The sequence below is a fragment of the Varanus komodoensis genome, unplaced genomic scaffold (assembly GCF_004798865.1).
Source record: "Varanus komodoensis strain SLA01 unplaced genomic scaffold, ASM479886v1 scaffold79, whole genome shotgun sequence".
Taxonomy (NCBI): domain Eukaryota; kingdom Metazoa; phylum Chordata; class Lepidosauria; order Squamata; family Varanidae; genus Varanus; species Varanus komodoensis.
This window is the reverse complement of record NW_025336467.1, coordinates 242240-268975: the sequence shown is the minus strand read 5'-3', so window position 1 is coordinate 268975 and position 26736 is coordinate 242240. Positions and strand designations below refer to the sequence as shown.

The window sequence follows — 26736 nt, the reverse complement described above, 5'->3', positions numbered from 1 at the left end:
CCTCACATACCTCTATGTTGCTAGCAGGTCCCATGGGCCTTATAAAACCCCCCTTTAAGCCCAATGGGGCTGGGACCCAGGTGATCTGTGTTCTAGTCCCCACTCGGTCATGAAGCCAACTGAGTGGCTTTGGGGTCAGTTGCTCACTCTCAACTCCTCCTATCCCACAAATGGAGCCATGTAAGCTGCCTGGGTTCAAAACCAGGCGGGTGATGGTGGGATATAAACGCAGTGTAATAATACCAAGTCGCATGCTCTGCCTTGTGGCAGAAGGCAGACAACGAAGGTCCAAGCCAGACCCTGAGGCTTTATATGGCCAGAAGCGTTCCCATGTCCACCTGGGCTGAATTACCCCGATTGAAGGTGAGGCGATGCCCCAGCGGAGCTCATGGCAAGGTAACAGCTCCCCCTTGCGGCAAAACAGTGCCAGGCACGTGGCTGCAGAATTACAAGACCACGGCGGTTTTCGCACAGGTTGTTTTTGCTTCGAAGCCTCTGGAGACCCATAAAAAATGCATGATAGAAAAGGAAGCAGTGGGAGAAATTGGAGGAAAAACAGAAAGGAACTGGTCACTGTTTAACCAACCATCTGATGTCTTTATTTGAAAAGGCACAGGTTAAGACATCTTCAATACAGAATTAATTTTTCTCAGTTCCTCTTAATATAGGTCAAGTGATTAATAAAGACCATGAAGCAAACAAGATTTTTTTCTCTCTCTCTTTCTCTAAAGGAATATATACAAACACGAAAAATTTCTTTTTGTTGTGAAATTTCTTTTGTTAAATGAAAAAAAGGTCAAACTAGTGTTCAGAAAGATAAGATAAAAGTTGCAGTATCTTTTCCTTGAAAACGAACAAAGAAACCCAACATCAACAGGGAGTTCAAAGCAACAATGCTGGGGGGAGGGGGGTGAGAATGTTTTAATTTTTGCCCCCCTTCATTCTCCTCCATTCCCCTCCCCACAGAGACCTCCTAAAAAGTCATATTGAAAAAGGAGCCAGCCACTGAATGTTAGAGAACAAATTCACCAGGAAACTGGGGAAGAGATGCAGACGGAGTGGTGAATTCGGAGATATATGGGGATACAGGACTTATATATTTATATATTTATATATATAAAAATTTTGCTTCTGTGCTACTTTAAAAACAAGTTACATGCATAAGGACAAAAGGTGCACATCCTCTAAAACAGTGCTGGGGGGCTGGGGGAGGGATGGGAAGTCACGACAGCTTCTTGAACCTCAGCAGAAGATACTGCAGAAACATTACGCGGAAGAAAGCAACAGAGAGCAGTGGCGTGGGAGGAATTCACCACCAGGAGGGGGTGTCTGGTGGTCCAAGCCGGGACACGAAAGGAGCATGGTGGAGAATTGGGGGGGGGGGGTAGCAGGCTCTGTGATGGATCCCCACCCCCAAAACATCCAATGTTTGCGCACAGGAAGCACACCCAGGTGGTCAGAGCAAGCCGCGCGATCGGAGCGCGGGTGGGAATGCAGCACCGGCTGGCTCGGGCTCATGGGGTGAGAGGGAGTTGGGGGTTGTGACTGTTGGTGCGGGGGGGGGGAGAAACCCCACCTGCAACACTGTCCCACTGTGGCTGAACAGGGTGGGGATTCCCACATGTCTTCTCCTTGGGGGTTATTTTATCCGTGGCGGAGGAACAGAGTGGGGGTGTGGAACCTCTCTCAGCTGAAGGCCGCATTCTGTTCCGGAGAGACCCTCGGGGGCCACCCGTCCCAACTGTGGGCGGAGCCAAAGCTACAGGGCCCCAAATTCAAAACCAACCAGCGTATTGTAGCCTGAAGCTCCTTTTGCACAAATGTTCCCCTTCTCAGACGGGGATAGAGCTTGGGAAACCACAGAAGGGGTACACGGGGCCAGGGGAGGAGAGACTGTGGCCCCATGCGCAACGTCCTATGCCCGCACACTAAGAGCTGAAGCCAGCAGGAACTCCTGCAAGACCCAGGGGGAATCTTCTTGCCCCGTCTGAATAACCTGGAGGAGGAGATAATTGATGGGTTAAAAGTTACACACAGAAGGGATCCAATGGCCAACTGGGAACAGGGCTCTACCTCCTAGGCAAACTGTCTCCTGGCCAGTGGACAGGGCAGACATCATGGGGTCACTCTGCTCATGGGGGTCACTTCGGGTGCAGGTCTTTTTTGTTAAACACGTCTATGAAACAGGACTCGGAAACCAGTTGCGAACGAGCACCGTGGGGGTGCAGCCGGATGCAAACCGGCACCTGAGGACGAGCGGAGTGCCAACCACGCCCCACGGGCTGGGACGCATCGCCAATCCACGTCTGAGCAGCCCTGAGATGTGCATGGACACAAAACCGGGACCTCTTCACTAGCAGTGACTGCCACTCAAGGCAGAATTCCTTGCTCCCTGGTGGGAAAAGGGTTTTCCCAGCAGGAGTATTTCCCTGGGTGATGTTGGCTACTGGCGGCTGGTTTCGGCTTGCATGGGCCACTCAAGGCCCTCTGTCTGAAAAGGCCTGCCGTGGCGCACTCCTGTCGGCCAGAATTTACCAGGCTGGAGATGCGAGCAGACCAATTTCGAAAATGCAGAAATGTTCTTCTAGGAGCCTCCAAAGCTTGCCCGTCTGTTGTGTGGCTCGCAGCAACCAGCCGGGGAATCCTAACCTACCCTCTGCCGGCTGATGCCAGGACCCGGGGAGGACCCCCTGTGGACTGCCCACGGCTGTTTTTGCCGGTCTCCGCTGCCTGCCACCAAATCCAGCGGCAGGCCCCGATGCGTCCTCAGGGGGCCACCCATATGGGGGTCAGAGCTCCAACGGGCATGACAGAATTCGGCCACACGGGCTGAGCACCGAGAAATGCGCTGCTCTCCCAACCTGGCAGCTGGTGCGTGATGCTGAAGTTGCACAGGCGTATCCCAAAGCGCGCCCCCCCCCTTTAAGGTGGCACCCCTGCAGCTTGGGGGCACAGGTAGCCACCACCCGGCCACCCTTCACAAGGAATCCCACTGCAAGGGGAGATGGGGCTTTAGCTCCGCCGAGCTGAGCATGGAGCTTCAGAAACTGGATTTAAAATGCGGGGCTACATCCCCGTCTTAGTCCTGCACCCCCCCTCACACACACACACACACACACACACACACACACAGACAGAAGACCCTGGGGCAACCAAGCCATGCTTGGGGGGCAGTGGCCATTTCCCACGTGGCCAGAACTGGAGACGGGGGAGGCCACAGCATGTGCGGCAGAGGCTGGGGGGGCAACGGCGCCAGCCCTGAGCCTGGGAGAGTCCGGGCGTGCTCCGCCACCCCCCCCCACTGGGAGCAGCCCCGTGCTGGAGGAGTGAATGTTGCCCTCCGCTTCTGCCCCCACTGTGAGCTCCTCCCCACCCCGCTACCCCGGAACCCGTCTAATCCGACTTCTCCCCGTCGTCGTCTTGGTGGGCGTCTCCGTCATGACCGTTCTTGTCCTCCTTGGAGAGGTGAGCTTGGGAGCCCAGGGCCGAGAGGGAGAGCAGCCCCGTGCTGGCGCTGACGGCCGGGAGGGAGGGCGGCTGCAGCCCCATGGGCAGCGGAGTCAGCGGCAGGGCGAGTGCTTGGAGCTGGGACAGCTGGTGCGCTTGGAGCTGCTGCTGTAGGCAAACGAGAGAACGGGGGGGTGGGGGTGAGGAGGCGGGAGCGTGAGTGGCGTGGATATGTCAGCACCACCGTTGCCAAAGCGAGAGGTGCTTGTCCTTTTCTTTTTAGTACAGCCCAGGGGCCTTTTCCTGAGTCTGGTCCCCTCTTTCTATGGCCACCTGTTGGGAGATACAGAGGCGAGGGCTCCTGTCGCCTCTCTGCGTGAGGCGAGCCTGACTGGGAACCTGACTGGGAACCTGACTGGGAAGCCTGGTCACCCACCTGCGGCAGCAGGATAAACCTGAGGGTTCCTGTCGCCTCTCTGTGTGAGGCGAGCCTGATTGGGAGGCCTGGTCACCTACCTGCGGCAGCAGCAGAACATGAGTGGGATTTGAACCCGGTGCCCTCTGGCTCAGTCTGCCACTTCACTGCTGCTCCCAGGTCCAAGACCAGTGGAAGGATGTGGACCTCCGGCCCGTCCCAGTGCATCCACCCGACAAGGCTCCCGAGCAGCCAGCAACAAACCCCAGCTCCCTGCACCTCACCCCACAGCCACTACCAAGACCCTGAGCGGAGCGCCACGGACCCGGATGATGGAGTTCAGCTCTGGGGCAGTCACTTGCTTGGCTCTCTCGATGGCTCCAAGGACCTGCTGCTGGTGCTAGAGAAAGGGAGAGCGGAGTCACCGTGGGTCCCACGTGGGCTGCTGAAGAGGAGTGGCTGCAGCGGCCAGCAGGGAGGAACAGGACTCGGAGAGGCGTGGGGTGGGGCTGAAGGGGGAGCACGAGAGCAAGGGGGCAACCCCTGCTTCTACAGGGCCTGCTGGGGCATCCTGGAGTCTAATTCCTGGCCCTGAGAGGTGTTCTGCGTGGTTTTGTGACTGACGGGAAACTGGCTGGCACTGCCTATGTAGATGCTTGCCAAGGCTATGAGGAACATGCGTTTCCAGATTGCAATTGTAATTGTTATTATTTATTTACTTTTGCGAGCCTTCCCGAGGCTATGTTGCAAGGAGACGGCATATAAAAACCGTTAATAAATAATAATAAATAAACAAGCGGGGAGCGGGCATGGGTTGTCTCGTCCCCCACTTGCCCTGTCCTGATTTAGAGGAACAAAGGACCCCGATTTCACGGGGAGAAGGAACCAAGCGGGAGAGAGCTTGTAAGAGGCAAGGACGTGGCTGAAGCTCAGGTCCCCTGGCACAGAATATGATCTTCTGCAGCAGGTTAATGCCTGGCTGAGTTACAAATTAAGAGCGCCACGAATTTCCTGGCTCAGAAGAAAACGGCGCTTCTACGCTTGCTGGGCATCCTGGGACTTGCAATTTCCTATGGCTCCCAAGAGTTCAAGCACCCAGGAGACCTCTAACCTCTTCAGGGGACTCCCTGGAGGTGCAGCAGTGAGGGACCATGTGGCCCCAGGAAGGAGGCACAGATCCCAAAGCACCCTGTTGCACGGGAAAATAACGTTTCCCAGGGCCACCGGTGCTTGGCATCTCAGCACCTCAGGCACCGGGAATGCTTCGGGCCTTACTGGACAAATAGGCTCGGGGGTTTCTGTGAGGTGGCTTGGCACCGCCAAACTTCTGAATGCAGTAAGTTTGCGAAGACAAATTCCAAAACCAAGGTTACCTCTTGGGAAAGGTACGGCAACACCTGAGCACAAATCCCATTTAACCGCTTGACGATTTCAGCCTGAAATTAAAAACAGAGAATGCCAGTCAACCCAGGGCAGAAATACGATTTGTTGTTGTGATGTGCTGTCAAGTCATTTCCATCTTATGGCAATCTTGTGAATGAATGCCCAGGTCTGCTCACCTCATGGAAAGAAAAAAATAACAACCAGCAGAAGGTGGAGGAAGCTACGAGAGGATCAGCTATCCTCGAATTAATGCTAACTAACAGGGGCGGCCTTGTGGACAAAAGCACGACCATGGGAACTCTGCGGGAACGTGACCACGCGATTCTCCCTCTTGGAAAACAGGTGGAGCGCCAGACGGCTGGAGAGGGGCTCATGTTGCCCGTCTTCAAAAAAGGGGGAAAAAGATGAACCTGGGAACTATAGACCAGTAAGTCTGACGTCAACCACTGGAAAAACTCTTGAGCAAATTAAAAAATCCATCTGCAAGCAACTTGAAGAAAATGCAGTGATTAATAAAAGCCAGCATGGCAGTTATCAAACAGAAATCCTGTCAGACTAATTTAATCTCATCTTTAAGACTGAGTATTCTCCAAAAAAATGTCCTTATTGAATCTCCTTATTGGTCCTTATTGGTTTACAGAGCCTCCATCTCTCTCACGGGTCTTCCGGTCCCTTTGAGACCAGGGCTGGAGTGCCTCTACTTGGTGTTGGGCGAACGAGACAGATTGGGGATTCTATTGGTGTACCGTGCACCTTTCTGCCCAGCAGTCTCCCTATCTGAGCTGACAGAGACCGTCTCGGATCTGGTGTTGAGGACCCCCAGGATGTTGGTCCTGGGGGACTTCAATCTCCATGCCGAGTCTGGACTGACCGGGGCGGCTCAGGACTTCATGGCCTCTATGACGGCCATGGGCCTGTCTCAACACGTCACTGGCCCTACCCATGAACGTGGACACACTCTGGACCTGGTATTCACGACGGGGCAGGAAGAGGATGACCTGAGGGTGAAGAACTTATGTTTGACTCCCCTGTCATGGTCAGATCACCTCCTGGTGAGGTTTGTGCTCGAGAGCGGCCTCTCCCTCTATAAGAGTGCGGACCCGATTGTATGGGCCCGCCCCCGGAGCCGGATGGATCCGGATGGATTCCTGGGGGCCCTGGGGGAATTTCCGGCTGACAAGACTGGTGCTCCTGTCGAGGCTCTGGTCGAACTGTGGAACGGAGAGATGACCAGGGCTGTGGACACAATCGCTCCTAAGCGTCCTCTCCCACCGGGCAGAGTCCGCTCTTCCCCTTGGTATACACCTGAATTACGGGCGATGAAGCGAGTTGGGAGACGGCTAGAGCGTAGGTGGAGGAAATCACGGGATGAATCTGACCGAACACACTTGAGAGCCCACTATCGGGCCTATGCTGTGGCGGTGAAGGCGGCGAAAAAGAAGTTTTTTTCCGCTTCCATTGCCTCCTCACAATGCCGTCCAGCAGAGCTTTTTCGAGTGGTGCAAGGCCTGGTTCGCCCGGGTCCTAAGGAAGATCCGATGCCACCCTCAAAGGCCCGCTGTGACGACTTTGCCAGGCATTTCAGGGAGAAAATCGCTCAGATTCGTCACGAGCTGGACTCCACTAATGAATCAGAGGTCTCTGAGGAGTCGCCAATGCCACCGTCTGGTCCAAAATTACTGGAGGAATTTCAATTATTGCGGCCCAATGATGTGGACAAGGTGCTTGGAAGAGTACGTCCCATCACGTGCCTATTGGATCCTTGCCCGTCTTGGTTAATAAATAACTCCAAGCACGGGATTGGGACCTGGATTTTGGAAGTGGTTAACGCTTCTCTGAGGGAGGGTCGAGTGCCTGCCCCTTTAAAGGAGGCGGTAATACGACCGGTCCTGAAGAAAGCGTCACTGGATCCAGAGATGGCCACTAACTATAGACCTGTGGCCAACATCCCGTTTCTGGGCAAGGTGCTGGAGCGAGTGGTGGCGGGACAACTCCAAGCACTCTTGGAGGAAACTGATTATCTGGATCCTTTTCAGTCCGGCTTCAGACCCGGGTACAGTACTGAATCTGCCTTGGTCGCCCTGTACGACGACCTGTGCAGGGAGAAGGACAGGGGGAGTACATCCCTGTTGGTTCTTCTGGACCTCTCGGCGGCTTTCGATACCATCGACCATGGTATCCTTCTGGATAGACTTGCGGGATTGGGGGTTGGAGGCACTGCTTTGCAGTGGTTCCGCTCCTATCTCGACGGTCGATTCCAGAAGGTAGTGCTGGGGGACCATGTCTCTACGTCATGGCAGCTATGCCATGGGGTACCACAGGGCTCCATTCTATCCCCTCTGCTATTTAACATCTATATGAAACCGCTGGGAGAGGTCATCAGGAGGTGTGGGCTGTGGAATCATCAATACGCTGATGATACCCAGCTTTACCTCTCATTCTCCACTAATCCAGGTGAGGCAGTGGCTGTGCTGAACCGGTGCTTGGCCGAGGTAAGGGAATGGATGAGGGCCAATAAACTGAAACTCAACCCAGACAAGACGGAGGTCCTGTTGGTTGGCGGATCGGGTTTCGGAGAGGGTGGATTTGACCTGGTCCTGAATGGTGCAACACTCCCTCTTAGGGATAAGGTCCGCAGCTTAGGAGTACTCCTCGACCCGGAGCTTTCTTTGGAAGCTCAGGTGACAGCGGTAGCGAGGAACGCCTTCCTTCAGCTTTGGCTGATTAATCAGCTGCGCCCCTACCTGGAATACGACTGCCTGGTGACGGTGACACACGCGCTGGTGACTTCCCGCCTAGACTTCTGTAACGCACTTTATGTGGGGCTTCCCCTGAAGACAGTCCGAACACTTCAATTGGTGCAAAATAGAGCTGCCAGGTTGCTGACGGGGACGGGGCGTTATGCTCACATGACTCCAGTCCTCCATCAGCTTCACTGGCTTCCCATTGAAGCCCGGGCCCAATTCAAGGTGTTGATTATGACCTACAAAGCCCTAAACGGCTTGGGTCCTGGCTACCTGAACGAGCGCTTACGTCCGTATATGCCCGACCGCCCTTTGAGATCTGCGGGAGAGTCCCTTCTCCGGGAACCCTCCATGAAAGAAATTAGGAGAGTAAGTACCCGGAGGAGGGCTTTCTCTGCGGTGGCGCCCAACCTATGGAATTCACTCCCCAAAGAGGTCCGCCTGGCACCGTCGTTACTGGTTTTTCGGCGCCAGGTAAAGACCTTTTTATTTAAACATCATTTCAATTGTTAAAACATATGATCTGGCCAGGGCAACTTCTTCTTCCTTCTCTTTCTCCTCCTATATTTTTATTTTATACTGATAATTTTAATTTTGTATTTGTAAATCAATGTATTTTTTGTATTGTTATATTTAATGGTAATTTATTATGTACTATTGTATTTCAATGTATTTTATCATGTTGTAAGCCGCCCCGAGGTTTCGGCAAGGGGCGGCATAGAAATGTTATAATAATAATAATAATAATAATAATAATAATAATAATAATAATAATAATCTCATTCTGTTGCTTTCAGCCCTGTGCTGAAATTTATCAAGATTGTCCTGGATCTTCATTCTGTCTTCTAGGGCAGGGGTCCTCAAATTATGGCCCGTGGGCCAGATACAGCCCAGCAAGATCATTTATCCGGCCTGCCTCAGAGCTTTCGGACTCTGAAACGCTTTCAGTTTTGGAGACTAGCAAAGAGCCGGTGCACACGCCAAATTGTGACAGCTCCCTTCAACTGCGCATGTGCCTGCTCTCTCTGCCAGCTCTGGCTCGCTCCTGCTGCTGTGCTCGTCTCACCAGTGTGAACTGCGCGCACGCCGGCTCTTCCCCCTGTCGCACACATGCCTTGGCCATGAATAAGGAAGAGAGGTGTGAATAAGTAACCGGACACTGACCATCTCATCAGCCAAAAGCAGGCCCATACTTCCCATTGAAACACTAAGAAGTTTATGTTGATTAAAATTGTTCATTTTAAATACTGTATTTTTTCCTGGTTTTTTTCGCACTATAAATAAGATATGTGCAATGTGCATAGGAATTTGCTCATATTTTTTAAGCTAAAGTTCGCTCCCCGCCCACAGTCAGAGAAACAGTGAACTAGTGCCCTGTTTAAAAAGTCTGAGGACCCCAGTTCTAGGGTATTTGCTATTCCGTCCAGTTTTGTATCACCTGTACATTTGAATATCCTTCCTTGTATGTCCTCATCTAAACCAGTAATGCAGATGTTGAAGAGCACTGGGCCCAGGTCTGAACCCCGTGGCACCCCTCCAGCTGCCTTCGTCCAATTTCAGGAGGTGCCTTTGAGGATCACCCTTTGTGACCGATTGAGCAGCCAGTGTTGGATCCACCTCCTTGTTTTTCCATCTAGTCCAGTTTCTGCTAATTGCTTATCAGAATGTTGTGTAGCACTATGTCAAAAGCTATGCTAAGATCTAGGTAGGTTCTGTCCACAGTGTCCCCTTTGACCATTTGGAAGAATATCCAGTCGAAAAATGAGATTAAATTAATCTGACAGGATTTCTTTTTGATAAGCCCATGCTGGCTCCTATTCATCACTGCATTTTCTTCAAGATGCTTGCAGATGGATTTTAGTAATTTGCTCCAGAATTTTTCCAGGGATTGATGTCAGACTAACTGGTCTGTAGTTCCCAGCTTCATCTTTTTTTCCCCCTTTTTGAAGACTGGGACAACATGAGCCCTTCCCCAGTCGTCCGGCGCCTCTCCCGTTTTCCAGGATTGATCAAAGATAATTGTCAGTGGTTCTGAGAGTTCCTCCGCTAGCTCTTGTATGACTCTGGCCTGGAGGTGATCGGGCTTTGAACGTGTTTCTTCCACCTAGGAATTCCTTGACCATTTGTCTGTCAATCTTGGGCTGCCATCTCTCACTTCCAGCTGGAACTTCCTCTTGATTGCAGGTTTCCTTGTGGGAGAAGACGGAAGCGAAGGAGGGATTGAGCGCCTCTGCCTTCTCTGTTTTCCCTCTGCCACCCAGTTGAAATAGCTGGTCACCCTTGGCTCCCTCTCATGTCTTTTGTTCTGGATGTATCTGAAGAAGGCCTTCTCGTTGTGCTTAGCAGTTCACAGTTCATCTCCTGCTTTAGCCTTCTGGACACAATTTCTGCAATTCCCTGCTACTTGCAAGAAATTCTTCTTTCGTGGCCTGGCCCTGCTTCCACTTCCTGTACAAGTTCGTTCGTTCTTTCTGGATGTCACAGAATCCTTTGTGGAGCCACAAGGGCTTCCTCTGCTGTTTTCTACACTCTTTTCTTGATGGAACTGTTTGCAGTTGTGCTTGGAGAATCCACTTTTTCAAGATTTTCCACCCCTCTTGGACACCTTTCCCCTTAAGGTCACTTGCCCGCACTTGTGCTTCTGTCCACCAGGCCATCCCCGTTAGTTACTACTAAATGGAGGGTAGCTGGTCCTCTCGCAGCTTCCCCTGCTTTCTCCTGGAGGAGGTTGTTGGCAACACGTGTCAGGAATCTCTTGTGGGGCCAAGCTTGGCAGAATTCATCTCCTAGCTTATGTCAGGGAAACTGAAGTCCTCCAGGAAGACATGGTTGGAAGCACTGACAAAATGCTTTTCAAGGGTTGCATCCTGTCCCCTTTTTGACTGGTGGACCCATTATACATGAGAATAACTATCCTTTTTTTCTTATTTTGTGTTCCCTTTAAATTTCGCCAGATGCTCTCAGTGGGGCTTGTAAGTTCCTCTTCTTGAACTTCTGTGCAGGTATGTGTGCCTCTCACACAGAGTGCAATTCCCCCTCCCTTTCTGTCCTTCCTATTTTTCTTGAACAGGCTGTATCCATCCATTGCAGAGCTCCAGCCGTGTGAGTCATCGCACCAAAGGTCCATTATTTCTCATAACTGCCGTCATGTACTACTCTCTGACATTAGCAAGAAGAGATCTTGACCTTCCTCTTTGAGGTGGCCACTGAGCAACTTAGAGAGGGATACCATGTCCCCCTCAGCCTTCTCTTCTCAAGGCTGAACATGCCCAGTTCCCTCTGTCTCTCCTCACAGGGCAGCGTTTCCAAGCCCTGCATAGTTTTTGTTGCCCAACTGAACCTGAACCAGCCTGAACCTGGGTTGCCGCAACCTGAGTTGATTATTCTGCATCCTGCACTCTGGCATCAGCAAGAAGAGATCTTGACCTCCCTCTTTGTGACAGCCTTTGAGGGACTTAGGGAGAGGAAGCTTGTCTTCCCTCAGTCTGCTCTTCTCAAGGCTGAACCTGCTCAGTTCCCTCACTCTCTCCTCACAGGGTAGTGTTTCCAATTCCTGGATCATTTTTGTTGCCCTGCTCGGGACCCTTTCTAATTTACGTGATCTTTCTTAAGTCTTGGTGTCCAGAACTGGACACAGTATTCCAGATAAAGAAAAACAAAGTTATTGGTATATAATACTACACTACACTACACTACACAGTGGTACCTTGGCTCACGAATTTAATCCGTTCCAGGACTCTGGTCGCAACCCAAATTGGTCATGAGCCAAGTTGAATTTCTCCATAAGGTTCAACGTAAATAAGGTTAATCATTCTGTAACTATTTTTTTTTTACTCACAAAAATTTGAAGCAAAGTGACAAAGAACAACAAAGAAGGAGGCCATCTCCCCTGCCACCCCAGCGATTGTGCTGGGGGAGTGGGGAGACAGGCACGATCGCAGGCGCGCTGGAAGGGGGAGGCAGGCACAACCAGGGCTGTGCTTGGGGAGGCGGGAGACGGGCAGGATCGCGGGTGTGCTGGCGGGGAGACGGGCACAACTCCAGCCATGCTTGGCCCCCCCCCCCAGCATGACCGTGATCGCACCTGTGCAGGGAAGGCAGGTGTGCTCATGACTGTCACCCGATGCGGAGTTCGGAACCTGCAGCAAATGTTTATGAAATTTCTGTTCGTGACCCAATTTGGTCATGAACTGAGGCCAAGGTACCACTGTATTATGTTATATATATTATTTTGTGGCCAGGCCATCTAAGAATATAAGTAAATAGCAGGGAATAACAGGAATTGCATCCGGAAGACTAAAGCAGGAAATGAATGAGAAGAGCAAAGGAGGCTAAGCACAATGAGAAGGACTTCTCAAGATACATCCAGAACAAAGAACATAGAAACAGAGTGAGTCAGAAAGGGGATCTCGGGACATCTAGTCTGACCCCCGGGGTCCAGCTGGCTCTGCTCAGGACATGCCCACCATGTGCATGTCCAGCCTGTCCTTAAACACCCTCACCGATGGGGCATCAACCCCCTCCCGTGGAAGCCCATTCCACACCCTCAGGGTCCTGACTGTCAGGAAGGACTTCCTGGCATCCAAATGGAACCTGAGTTCCCTGAGCTTTGCTCCGTTGGAGCGCATCCTGCCTTTCCCTGCAGGGGAGAACAGGTCTCTACCCACCTCCGTGTGACTCCCCCTCACACACCTGCATGTCGCCAACAGATCCCCTCTGAGTCTCCTCTTCTCTAGTCTGAAAAGACCCAATTCCCTCAGTCTCGCCTCATACAGCTTCCCCTGCAAACCGGCCACCAACCTTGTGGCCCTTTGTTGCACTGACTCTAACCTGGCTATATCCTCCTGTAACGAGGGACCCAGAACTGAGCACAATACTCCACTTGCGGGCGCACCTGAGTCATATAGAGTGGTAGTAATACCTCTCTTGATCTAGAAGCCACACTTCTGGCTATGCAACCAAGGGTGGCGTTCGCCCTCTTGACCACCGCATCACACGGCTGGCTCATGTTCAGCCTGCAGTCAACCAGCACCCCGAGGTCCCTTTCGCAAGTGCTGCTCTCCAGCCACTTGTCCCCCAACCTGTACTTATAACAACTATTCCCATGTCCCAAGTGCAAGACCTTGCACTTATCCACATTGAACGCCATCCTGTTGTCTCCTGCCCACTTCCATAGTCTGTCCAGATCCTTTGGATCTGAAGTACCTGCTCCTCAGTTGTGGCCACTGCCCCAGTTTTAGTATTGTCTGTGAATTTGATCAGCAGACTGTTCACCCCTTCTTCCATGTCATTGATGTAAAGATTTAACAGGACAGAGCCCTGGGGGACCCCGCTTGTCACTGGCCACCATCCCGATGATTCCCCACTAATGGTTACCCTCTGCTTTCGGTCAGTCAACCCTGCCGTAATCCACCGGACAGTGCTTTGTGTATCCCAAAACTCCTCAGTTTCTGCACCAGGATATCATGGGACACTTGGCCAAAGGCCTTGCTGAAATCCAGGTAAACCACATCCACTGCACCCCCTCCATCCAGCCACCTCGAAACCTTGTTGTAGAATTCCAAAAGAAAGAGAAGGGCATCCAGCTACTTAAACTGGGTGGCAGAGCGGTAACAGAGAACAAAGAGAAGGCAGAAGTGCTCAGTTCCTACTTTGCTTCTGTCTTCTCCCACAAGGAAATCTGCCATCAAGAGGAAGTGTGAGCTGGAAGTGAGAGATGGCACCCCAAGATTGACAGACAAATGCTCAAGGAATTCCTAGGTGGAAGAAATACTGTCAGAGCTCCAGGGCCCGATCACCTCCAGGCCAGAGTCACACAAGAGCTAGCGGAGGAACTCTCAGAACCACTGACAATTATCTTTGATCAATCCTGGAAAACAGGAGAAGCGCCAGATGACTGGAGAAGGGCTCATGTTGCCCCTGTCTTCAAAAAGGGTAAAAAAGACGAACCTGTGAATTACAGACCAATTAGTCTAACGTCAATGCATGGAAAAGTCCTCGAGTAAATTATTAAAAATTTTATCTGCAAGCACCATGAAGGAAATGCAGTGATTAATTAAAGCCAGCATGGGTTATCAAAAAGTAATCCTCTCAGACTAAATCAATCTCATTTTTCGACTGGGTATTCTTCCAAATGGACAAAGAGGCCATTGTGGGTAGAATCTGCCTAGACTTTAGCAAAGCTTTTGACATAGCACCACACAACATCCTGCTAAGCAAATTAGCAGAAACTGGACTAGATGGAAACACCAGGAGATGGATCGAGCATTGGCTGCTCAATTGGACACAAAGCTTGCTCCTCAATGGCACCTCCTGAAATTGGATGGAGGCAACAGGAGGGGTGCCACGGGGTTCAGTCCTGGGCCCAGTGCTCTTCAACATCTGCATTAATGGGTTAGATGCGGAAGTACAAGGAAGGATAATCAAATTCACAGATGATACAAATCTGGATGTAATAGCAAACACCCTAGAAGACAGAATCAAGACCCAGGGGGATCTTGATAAACTTGAACAATGCGCTGCAATCTACAGAATGAGATTCAGTGAGGACAAGTGCCAAGTCCTCCACCGAGGAAAAAGAAACCAAAGGCATCAATACATGATGGGGAACACGAGGCTCAACAGAACTGAAAAAGAAAAAGACCTCGGAGTAATTGCGGACAACAGGCTAAACATGAGCCAACAATGCGATGCAGCCGCCAAAGGGGCAAATGCTATTTCGGGATGCATTAACGGAAGTATTACTTCCAAATCACGGGAAGTAGTAGCTCCTCTATGCTCCTCATTCGTCAGACCTCACCTGGAATATTGTGTCCAGTTCTGGGCACCAAGATTTAAGGAAGATGCAGGTAAATGAGAACAGGGTCAGAGAGGGCAACAAAAATGATCCAGGGTTTGGAAACGCTGCCCTGTGAGGAGAGGCTGAGGGAACTGGGCATGTTCAGCCTTGAGAAGAGAAGACTGAGGGGGGACATGGTATCCCTCTAGATACCCCTCAAAGGTTATCATAAAGAGGAAGGCCGGGTATCTTCTCACTGATAAATGTCCAGTTGCAGCAACCCAGATTCAGGCTGAACATCAGGAAAAGCTTCCTCGCTGTCAGAGCAATACGGCTGTGGAAGCAGCTGCCTGGAGAGGTGGGGGGCTCTCCCACACTGGGGACATTCACAAAGAAACTGGAAAGTCATCCGAGTGGGAGGGTTTAATTTGGTGTCCTGCAGCAACAGGGGGTTGGACTGGATGGTCTTCCTGGCCCCTTCCAACTCCTGTATTCTATGATTCTATGACCAGGTATGTGCTTCCCCACAGTGCAAACCAAGTAAAACCGTTACAAGAAATAAGTGCTGTAATCTCACCTGTTTGTGCATTTCGATATTCAACCCGTAGGACATCTCATAATACTGGAAGTGGGGCAGGCAGGCCAACGGGGTGGAGTTGGATTGGGATTGGGAGAAAGAAAAACAAAACCATGTAAGTTGGCTTGCGGCAAGGGCCCAAAGTTTCTCTAGCCATTGTTGCATTCCTGGGGCACCCCTTGCACCCCTACAAAGAGGGCGGCCCCCAAATCCTTTGCACCTGCAGAAGAAGGAAGCGAAGTGATCAAAATGCCATGCACAGTCAGCGGATTTTTTCTGATATTTTATTTAGTGGTTTTATTTTAACATCGGATGCTGTTCATCTGCTACTTATTTTTATTTTACTGTATTAATTTGTAGTAAACTGTCCCGAGATGTCGGTGATAGGATGGTATAGAGAAGTTTTAAATAAATATATTTTCAGAGGGTTGCCTGTCTCGGATTGCCTTTCTCTTAGTGCTGTGCCCCCCCCCCCCAAAAAATCCCCACTGCATGCAGCCACCAGGCTTTGGGGAAACAAGTTTCCATGGGACAAAATGCAGCACTAGGGAACCCCCAGGGGTCTCTCAGTGTGTGTGTGGGGGGGGGCGGGGGGTTCTAGCCAGGCCGGTGTTGGCCAATTATCTTACGACCAGCTGAAAAGGAAACGGGCATAAGCCACAAAGAAGCGAAATTATCCAGGTGACACAAATCCAAAGGACAGCAGGAGCTGCATTAGTTCTGCTTCAACCACAGGTTGTGACACACACGGTGGAGAGTTAGACAGGACACAAACCGCCAAAATATAAACAGCCAGTTGTTAAAATCTTCTACTAGGGCAGTGGTGGTGAACCTACGGCGTGTGTGTGTGTTACTTGGACTGGCTGTGAGTTGTTTTTTCTAAACTAAAACATCCGTATTCGGGTTTTATTGCGGTGTTGGCACTTAGCGAGAAATAAGTGCTTTTGGGTTGCAGTTTGGGCACTCGGTCTCTGAAAGGTTCGCCATCACTGGTCTAGGTACCGCCCCCAAAGGCTTTGGGATATGCACTCCACTTCAGGGGCAAAGGAAGCTGCCCTTTGTGTTACACAGCTAACAGAAATTCAGTTTTTTGGAAGCACTGGAATGTGCCTTTCAAGGAGTCAGAACCTCCGTGCACCAGTACCGTTGAAAACGATGGGCCATGATCTCCAAATTTTCCAGTAGGGCTCTTTCCTGGGAGCCAGGACTGTCTGCATGCAAACCAGTGCTTTGCCCCCGAGCTATGGCCAACACTTATGCATGTGGCTAGTCCTCAGGATTCTCACTGACGGGCGATAAAAATGGGGACATAGAAAGCTACCTTGGATCAAGTCGGACCAGTTTAGAGGACCTAGCACAGCAGTGTATGTGATATTTTAATTTTTAATATGTTGTAAACTGTCCTGAGATCCATTGACTAAATAGGAATGCTATGAACATGTCTTAAATAAATAATAAAATAATCAATACCAACTGAAAACTGGATCTTCAGGGGTTTAGACAGCGGTCCTTCCCAGCCCTACTTGGGAGATGTATCTGTTGAGAGCTTTCAGCTAATTGAATGGTTTATAACAGCTTTTTATAAACAAACAAACAAACAAACAACTGAAGCCAGAAACATCTGTATACAAACACAGGTTCTGATACCAAGCCACTCCTCCCTTGAGCCAAGGGATTCCTAATTCTTCACCCAAAAATAATGCAGGATTCCCTGCCATGCTGGGAAACCTCCTCGCCCACACGGACTTTTGGGCATTTACCTGAGTCACTCTGCAGGGTTCTTTTTGCCAAATCAGCACCATTCTTAAAAAGACAAAAAGAGATCCCATTGTCTCTTCTCTGCAATTTATTTGCCTTGCTCATTTTGGGCAGCGTGTGTGTGTGTGTGGAGAGACAAAAGCTCTGACCCTCTCCCCATCCAACCACCAGATATCTTATTCAGCTGCTTTTTCTTGCTGAGCTCATGGGCACTGAGGTCATAGGGGCTAGGAAGTTCCCCCTTTTTAAAATGAAAACAGAAATTCTTGTGCAGCTCCATTCTGTACCCCCCGACCCACGCACCTGCATTCCGTGGCTTTTCTGCACTGGTGATGGAACTGAGGTGCATTTTATACAAAGCAAGTCACAGGAGGGAATGAAAAGGGGGATGCTTGTCCTACTAGGATTATTATAGTTTTAAGCCAACTGTTTCCTGGGAGATACAAAACACTCATTCCCCTTTGCTCTTATCTCCACACTCCAGGGAAGGTACGGCTGCTCCTCTCCCTGGCTCTAGCAATCCTTTCTGTCAGAGCTAATGATTTCTTGGTGGAGGAAAATAAAAATCCATCAAGCGACTGTCGCAAATACAGTCGGCGACCTTACCCCACCTATGCCAAGGAGAACACTGAGTCTACCCAAACGGTGGCCACTTTGAGCTTTTAGATTAAAAACACACAAAGAAAGCAAACGGTTGCCAATTCCATACCACCAAGAGCAGAATTCTGCTTTCTGAATAAATTATGCAAATTATTAATACATTCAGGATACCAAAACCTTTGTGTAACTGCTCTTCTTCTGGAATCAAAGGAAGGGAAAAAAGCTCATGAACTTCTGAGGGGCATTTTGGCTAAACCTTAATCTGGCATTTGAGGTTTCTCAAGCCATAGCCCTATTTGCTTTCCTTAAATTTCTAGTCCTTAAGCAAGTGAAAAGCAACCAACAAATCAAGCCAGTCTTCATCCGGCCCCACTCACTCCAAAACATCTTAGTTCATTTTTCCCGGCACTCTGAAGCATCCCCAAGATGTCAGTGATGGGCTGGTATACAAAAGTTTTAAAATACATCAAAAAATACTTGGTTCAAGTCAGAATCCCTTCATCCTTTGAACAACATCCTTTGAATTATTTGAAAAATAATTAGGGACAGACATTTCATCATTTAGCCAATTTAATGAGTTTAGTTTTCCTAAAACAAACTGTTCTCCATGGTTCCCATCAACAGGTCCTTCAAGTAATTGACCACGGAAATATGACTAACCAAAAGCTTTCTCTTCTAGCATGTAAAAGCATGCATTCATTAAGAAGTCATAAAGAATAATTGCTATATTCATTTTTATTTACCTTCTTTACCCAGGTAGGCTAATGGTTTAGCTATAGCTGCAACCTACTTCTTTTGTTTATTCTCACAAGGGGTATTAGCTTCTTGCTTTAGGACCGGAAAATTATATACATGGCTGCTTTGCAAAACAAACCAAATGACATTTAATGATATGCATGTCATGGTTTCCTAACATAAACATTTCAAAGTCTCTCTTTCCGGAGAGCTAAACTTACCATCACGTAATGACGCTGCATTTCTGATTTCTCACTTGCCAGCTTATCACATTCCAATTTGAGGCTGCAGTGAGGGTCCCCCAAAAAACATTGAGGAAGGAAAGGGAGAAAGACGTCATTGCAAATTTGTTAAAGAAATCACTGATCTTTGGTGCCACCATATCTCTCAACCTAGCCTATCTTGTGGTGCTGTTGTAAAAATTAGATGTAATCAAGGTCAGAGAAGAACTATGCATTTTAGTCTGAGCTCTTTGGATGAAGGATAGGACAAAATTAACAACAACAACAGGATTTCACTTGGTATTTCAGCAAATAATTTTAAGTCAAGAAAAACTTCATGTACTTGCATATGAGTGAACAATTAATCTGATACATTTAAATGTCCTAAATAGAAAGCTAAATAAATCCAGCAACCAACAAATAAACAATTCCAACAGAGTGACTCCTGAGTGTCCATCAGTCAGAAAAGGGCCAAACGAGGGTGTTTCAGGAGGGTATTCCCCATCACTGAAAAGGCCCTGTCACAGAACCAAAGTAGTGGCTAATCTTTCACCCAACCAAACAGGGAAAGGCCCGAACTGAGTGATGGCTGCTTGTAAAATCCTGGCATTGAGTCTAAACAAACACATATAAATCATTCTTGAAAATGAAATGGAAATGACTGCAAAGACGCAGTTGACATTGACCCTGATTCAGTAAAAGAGAAAATAGCAAGCTGTCGTATTTGACAGAAATTTTTTAATAGTACAGTTCCAGTGGTACCTGCAGTCGCCATCTCATGCAGTATTCGATTCATCCCCAAGCTCCTTGCACTATAGATCAAAATTAGGTCTCCAAATTCTGGCTGAGCTAGGAAGCCAAAAAAAGGATTTGTTTCCCCAGAACGGGCTCCTTCCCCAAAGTACCCGTGTCTTCACCGAGTACCTTTGGTCTTAGTTCTCCTTCTCCCCTCCAAAGTGGCAGAATTGTCCCTGTAAAGTCTACATACTACCTTCATTACATTTAATATCCATAAATCTCCAAATGAGATTTTTATTTGGGGGGGGGCAATCCCCAATATGGGGCCATGAGTGAGAAGGCCATTACTAGCAGCGGCTAATCTTGTGACACACCAAAAAGGGATGGTCGCCTAACTGAGAAACCCACCTAAACTGTAAGTGGGGTACAAAGGTATACTGTCTCTAATACGGGAGGCAGCATAGAATCACGAGGACTAGTAACCATAGATAGGTTTAATCCTCCATGGGTTGTTCTAATCTGATCTAATCCCTGTTTAAAACTGTCCAAATGGAGCACAGGCCCTCATTATATCTCATGGGAGTGAATTTCATAATTTGTGCACTGCGTGAAGGGCCCCGTCTTTCATCCGTTCATTTCAGTGCAAGGGTGATAAGAGCACTTCTAATCTTCATTTTAAGAATTGTGTGTGAAACACACTCACCCCAATCAGCACAGTGGGATTTCCTCTCCAGTAAAAGGCCCACAGAGTTACCTTATACAAGTTCAAATTTCTTTGGCATTTTCAACACAGCTTGGGGCATCTTGTTTGATTATATTTATTCCAGTCTCCCAGAGGTGGGGAACCCACATCTACAGGTAGACTGCTTCTAAAGCTAGAGGTTCAACATAGCCAGAATTATTAAAGCCATCAATACTTTTATCCCCCAGGAATCTACTAAAGTCCAGGTCATCACCAAGCCATCTGCAGGTGCTCAGAGACTTGGGCAAGACAACCAAACCAGGTGCCCTCCCTCATGAAGCTGCACATTGGGAATGCTGGGCATTGCAATGCACAAATCCAGAGGCAAGCAGGGAGCCAAAGGGTGGTTAGAGACAGAAACATAGCGAGTCAGAAGGGGTCTTCTGGGCCATCTAGTCTGACCCCCGGCTCCAGCTGGCTCCACTCACGACATGCCCACCATGTGCATGCCCAGCCTATCTTTGAACACCCGCACCGAGGGGGCCTCATCCACCTCCCATGGAAGCCCATTCCATGCCCTCGGGGTCCTGTCAGGAAGTGCTTCCTGGCATCCAAATGGAACCTGGTTCCCTGAGCTTGGCTCCGTTGGAGTGCATCCTGCCTTCCTCTGCAGGGAGAACAGGTCTCCACCCACCTCCGTGTGACACCCCCTCACACACCTGTATGTCGCCAACAGGTCCCCCCTGAGTCTCCCCTTCTCCAGGCTGAAGAGACCCAGTTCCCTCAATCTCGCCTCATACGGCTTCCCCTGCAAACCGGCCACCAGCCTTGTGGCCCTTCGCTGCACTGACTCTAACCTGGCTATATCCTTCCTGTAATGAGGGGCCAAAACTGAGCACAATGCTCCAGTTGCGGGTGCACCAGAGTCATATAGAGTGGCAGAGACACCTCTCTCGATCTAGAAGCCACGCTTCTGGCTATGCAACCAAGGGTGGCGTCCGCCCCCTTGACCACCGCATCACACGGCTGGCTCATGTTCAGCCTGCAGCCAACCAGCACCCCGAGGTCCCTTTCACAAGTGCTGCTCTCCAGCCACTTGTCCCCCAACCTGCACTTATGACCCCGGCTGGGGTGGATCAGCATTTTGTTCCCATTTGACCCTTCAGATTTTTCTGCCCCCAAATCACAGCATAATAATTTCACACACAGTCGCTCTCATTCCGGGAGCACGTACTACATCCGTCGGCACCACCACTGAGGGTCCTTCCTTCGCCCCTCACCACCACACCACTGTTCTTTTCCGAGCTTTGCCCTTCCTACCCCAGCCGCCCACAGCCTGGCACACTCCAGAAGCCTGGGACATGCATTCGCACGATCCCTGAGCACCACCTACGCTCACTAGGGTGGCAAGAGTCACACCTCTGTGGGTCAAAAACGCTCTGGCCATTCGTATTTCTGGGCCCCAGGGAGAGACGACAAGGAGTCCAGGAGAACTTGCCTGTGGTACTGTGCCTGCAGCAACTGGAACTCATCTTTAATGCGGTCGCAGGAATCCGAAGTGGTGAACTTCAACTGCTGGGGCAGGTGTGAAGAACCCTGCAACACCAGGAAGAGGAAAAACAAGTTCTGACCACAGCTGGACGGCAACATCAGGACTAGACTGACTTTGTTTGGTTTGGAATGCTTGTATGCCAGACGTTGACCAGATTCTATGGGTTATATAGCACTAGGCTGCCTTTCAAAGATGCTAGTCCTCAAGGTGGCTTACCAAATGTGTTGCTGAAGAATGGCAACAACCCCGGAATCTGCCTATATTCTATTTCAGAATCACAGAACCAGAAGGGGTCCCCTATTTAGGTCATCAAGTTCAACAAGTTGCTCAGGGCAGAGATCTAGTTTAAAATATCCCTGATTATATAATATTGCTAGGCTGCCTTTCAAGGATGCTAGTCCTCAGGGTGGCCTGTGAAACCCAACGGAATTTAAACCAACTGAAAAAGCAAAGGGGGGAAAAAACACCGGGGATGGAAACATTAAAATGGACCCCAAAGGGACAATGAAAACAGAGTATTTGGAGAGTGGTAGCCAAGAAGAAGCTGGGAAATTTGAGATGGCAACAAAATGATGAGGTAGAAACCTGCCCTGCCTGCCAGGCATTTGCAGGAAGTTGGGGTGCTGTACATCAGGTTGCACAGTGAGGGCAGATGCATGTTTCTGAACACTGCCCTAGGTCATTTCTTCAAAAGACCTCTTTTTCACCGAGACCTCTTTTTCACCACAGCAAAGGGCAAATCTGTTTCCCTTTGCCCTAGCTTTTTACCTGCAGGAACTGTGTTCCGCAGGTAGAACAACAAGTCCAAAGAGGCTTCCCCTCTGTGTGGATTTGCAAAGCACGCCTCATTGAAACACCTCACAGACACCTGTGTGCACAAGCACCAGGCAGGAGGGGACAGAAGTTGGACTGGGACCCACTGCAAAATCACCGGGCAATTTGCAATCGATCAGCCAGAATGGCTGGCTCCTCTTGGTTTAACAGCAGCAACAGTGGAAGCTCTCCCAAAATTAGGCTGCTAAAATCAAGCGAGTCTGTGCAGACAACAGAAGTGTGCATGCCAAATGACTCTGGCATGAGCTCCTGCACAGAAAGTGAATCCTGGAGCTCAAAGAAACATCATTCTGCAATTTGGTTTCTTGCACCTGGCCCTGCTTGGTGGGACCTCAGGGATTCTGGAGAAAAACCCTAAATTCTGACCACTCTCGGGTTACCCTGCCGGAAGCAGATCTCAGAGGGTTGTGCGCACAGCTTTCTCCCCAGCGCCCGTTGCTCAGAATCATTTTTCAGGGAGAGGCTGGGAACTGAGCCTGGGTCCTTCTTTATGCAAAGTGGGTGCTCTACCATGAGCCTAGGGTACTTTCCCTAAAGATAAAGCAAAATTCCAGTCCTCATGGCTGATGTAATCAGGAACACAGACAACCTAGCACTTAATCTGGCTAGGGATGATGGGAGTTCTGGCCCTACACAACTAAAGGGCGCTACGTTGGAGAAGCCCAGTCCCTCCTGCTAGAGTCTCACAGAAAAAATGTTTTTCTCACCAGTGTCTTCCTGATCTTTGGAAACCTGTGGGTGGACCTTCCTTGCTGAAGGTTCGTAGCCAGGTGCTTTGAGGCCCTTCACAGGCCCGCAACATGAGCCACTTTCAAAGGGACATTCGAGGTGGAGCTTCCTCACCTTGCAACCCAAAAGCAGGTAAACAACTTCTTTACAGAATGGAAAAAGTGGGCGGGTTTTGTGCTGCTTCCAGCCAAAAGCCCTGGGAGGCTCGGAGCCTGTTTCATCCCAAGTTCTGCCCTGGAAATACAGCACGGGGAGAGCAAAAGGGTTGGAACCTGGCTTTCCTTCTCAGTACAATGTGCCCTAATTTATGTATTTAGCAGAAATTAGCACATCCTTGTGCCAGGACTGAGGTGAGAAAGAGGCACAGCTGAGAACCACTGGTAGGTGATATTAAATAATATTGGGTAATTTTTTAAATATTGGGATTGGGTTAGATCATCCAGGAAGTGCTGGCAGAGAGAGAAAATGAAGGGCAAAGAACCGAACCCTGAGGAACCTCCAAAGGAAGAGTGTGCAGAAGCAACACCCGTATCGGTCTGGGGGAAATGTCCAACAGGACCCCTTGCTGAGGGGACCGGGCCATGGCTCCGTGGTGGACAGTCCTTGATTCTCACAGAGCCCTCATGGAGGAAGCCTAAATCCTTGGAGCGCAGCTGCCAATCCCAAAGCTGGAGGAACAAACGTCAAGTTCAGAAAACATGAGGATCTGCACTGATGGGTTGAAAGGTTATTGTCTGAAGCCAGCTGAAATACTAAGCCGTGGTGAACAACCACAGTTCACAACCGACAACACCCCATGGCTTGTTTTCATGGTTAGCAAACCATGGCTTGTTAGCACAACTGGATTCCAGCCTGCATTTCACCCGTGGTTCAGTGACACCCCACAACTCACACTCAGCCCCTGGGTGTGGATGATTGCAGTCTGACCCAGTCACAGTCTGACCTGATAGCATCCCCATTTAGAAGCAGTCCTTAATTTAGAACCATGAGGACTGGAATCTTAAATCATTTAGCAGGGGAAGGAGCATAGTGCAGCACAGGTTAAAACCCCTCTGGGCAACCTGCCCACCTAAAGTCAGGGCTTGCCAGGTGGAAACGGACAAGCAGTGTGAGCAGCCAGTTTCCGATCACAGATGGGCTTCGACATGCATACCAAAAATCTGAATGCAGAGCGGAGCTTCAGGAAGAGGCAGGGCAGGGAGGCAGGCCTGTGCCTGAGCTGTACCATCTCCAGGTCCACTGGGACTCTCCTGCCCCTTGTCGCCCCAAATTCCCCCACACCCCCAGGGGTGCTGCAGGCAAGATCCAGCAAGAGCCTCTCCCAGTCCTTTCTCTCTGGGAATGGCACAAGGCAACTGCTCCGCCTTTCTCTCCACCATTGGGTGGCCAAGGACTGCAGGTGTTGTGGAGACGGGACCTGGTTTGGGCGGATGCAGGACCCTGCAAAGACCTGTGGCCGAGAACTTGAGAAAGATGATGCCACTATGCGTAGGCGAGAAGGAGCTAGTGGAAGGCTCAAGGCAGCATCCCGCCTTCCTGCAAGGATGTGCTTCTCCTGGGGAAGCCACCTGGATCCTATGCCACAGATGAGATGCATTTATGGCAATATAAACTGGTATACTGGAGTGGCTCCAATTATATTTAAAACCTCCCCTGGACGGAATCGTGTGAGGACTCCCTTGTGGGTTTTCCTGAAGGGAGTCGCTTAGATCCAGCAGAGCCATTTTTAGGATTACTTTTCTTTTCTCTGGATACTCCCCCCCACTTTTTTTGGAAAACCATCTTGTAAAGACTTTCTAGTTTTCTACCTGAAGGGAGTTTGGATTTTATTTTCAGGTATGCAAATGTGAGAACCTGGAACTATGTAACACTACCACCACATGAACATACACACACATGCGTGTCTACTATGAAGTGGCACAGATTTTCCTACTAGAAACCCTAGTGAATCCCACTAAAGGTGAGAGCTCAGAAGGGCTTTTTTTCTTGCTATAAACTTTTTAAAGTGTCCAAAGCTAGTAGTGCATAGGACCTACTTTATATGTTCCACAGCCTTATTCTTATTTCTTTCCTTTAAATTATAGATACATAGTAGTTTGGGGGGGCATCATGGGGGGTGAGTTCAAGGGTAAACCAAACTGGCTAAAGATACTCATATATTTCAGCTTATGTATACATATTGTAGAATATATATAATATATATTCCACTGCCAGAACTGACCTTTGGAAGAAACATTTCAACCTTTCAGAATTGTGTGTTTGTGTGTAGGGAGGGACCACACCAAAGTTGGGGGTCAGCAGGACTTGGGAGGGCCAAACCCCTTCTTTTCCTGGATGGGATCATCCTATGCCCATCACACACACCCCACCATCTGCACCCCGGTTTCTCCATAAAGTATGATCCATTCCTCCTTCTCCTTTTGTAAGGCTGCCCCCGCTCCCCTGCTGCGCGTCTCTCAGAGACGCCCCTCATTGATTTTAATTCTTATAGCCCTCCCTTTCTTTCACCCTGGAACTGGTCGCCCATCCAGGCAGCAGGCAGGGCCCGGCGCGCTTCCTTGCACAGGGATCCGTGTGCACCCTCCATCCCGGCCTGGGCTTGTTCCTTCCTCTTAGCACGACCCACGCCCTTCTTTCCGCACCCCGATTTCGGGGTCCGCCACGACCATTTTCCCCTCCAGGCGTATAAACCGAGCCTGCTTGTTCCAACTCTCCAACCCAAGCCCCCCTCTCCACCCCCACCCGTACTGCACTCCCGGGCGCTCCATTTTGCGCCGCAGCCCCTCTTCCACTTCTCCCCTCCCCCGCCGCGCTCCCCAAATCCTCGCCTCGGCACGCAACCCGCGCCCCCACCCGCTTCCCCAAATGCCACCTTTGCAAATGCAGCGGCGCGCGCGCGCGCGCGCTCAGCCGGCTTGCCCCTCCTCGGAGTCAGCCCTGAGAGCATCTCCTAGGCACCCCCTCATCCGGCCCCGGACCCCAACCCGATTTCGGCGCGTGCGGGGCAGGAGGGAGGGGGCCGCAGCGCTCTCCCTCCCGTCCAGCTGCGCTGGGCCGCTTCCCCGCAAGGCACCGCGTCGCTGCGCCCTTGGACCTCTCCTGCCCGGCGCCGCTTCCTCGGGCGCCGCTCCCCGCGGTAGCCCTCCCTCCCTCCGCCGCCCACCGCCGCCCTGGCTCGAGCCCCCTCCCCTCGGCCGCCCCGCACCCCTCTGCACGCAGCCCGTACCGAGTGCCGGCTTTGAGGAAACATCATGTCAGGGCCCACAACGAGCGGGCTGCCGCGCCCTGGCTCTGGATCGGCTCCGGGTCGCGCTGCAGCCGCAGCGCCGGGGGGATGCGGCCGCCGGGGCGCGCACGCGGCGAGCTGCCTTTGTGGGCACCGCGCTCTCCTCTCCCTCCGCCGAGCCCTGCAGCTGCGGCGGCGGCACCAGGCCGCTTGCGGGGAGAGCGCACGGGCGAGGGCGCACGGGCGGGCGGCGGCGCTTGGCGCGGGACGGGCCGCCGCTCGGCGCTGGCCGGCCGGCCGCCGGTGCCGGTGCCGTA

The 26736-nt window shown here is 50.6% G+C and overlaps 1 protein-coding gene across 3 annotated transcripts; it reads right to left on the bottom strand.

Moving 5' to 3' along the window:
• Window positions 1-570: 570 nt before the first annotated feature.
• TLE5 (TLE family member 5, transcriptional modulator) lies at window positions 571-26503 on the bottom strand. 3 transcript variants are annotated; one of them, XM_044453461.1, is made up of 7 exons: window positions 26420-26503; window positions 21577-21674; window positions 18659-18722; window positions 15345-15389; window positions 5236-5298; window positions 4188-4262; window positions 571-3615 (listed from the first exon to the last, which is right to left on the bottom strand). In XM_044453461.1, exons 1-7 carry the CDS (start codon window positions 26444-26446, stop codon window positions 3394-3396), a joined length of 594 nt encoding a protein of 197 aa, XP_044309396.1. In that variant the 5' UTR covers window positions 26447-26503; the 3' UTR covers window positions 571-3393. The 3 variants fall into 3 exon arrangements, with proteins under 3 accessions (XP_044309396.1, XP_044309397.1, XP_044309398.1); XM_044453462.1 differs by having other exon boundaries at window positions 571-3612; XM_044453463.1 differs by lacking the exon at window positions 15345-15389.
• Window positions 26504-26736: the final 233 nt, after the last annotated feature.

Excerpts from the sequence above, each read along its gene's own strand:
- TLE5 (XM_044453461.1), bottom strand. The coding sequence starts at position 26,446 with ATGATGTTTCCTCAAAGCCGGCACTCG. Across the intron at positions 18,723-21,576 it reads CTGCAGGCACAGTACCACAG|CCTCAAATTGGAATGTGATA; the intron begins GCAAGTTCTCCT and ends CCCTCACTGCAG. Across the intron at positions 5,299-15,344 it reads ATATCGAAATGCACAAACAG|GCTGAAATCGTCAAGCGGTT; the intron begins GTGAGATTACAG and ends TTTTAATTTCAG.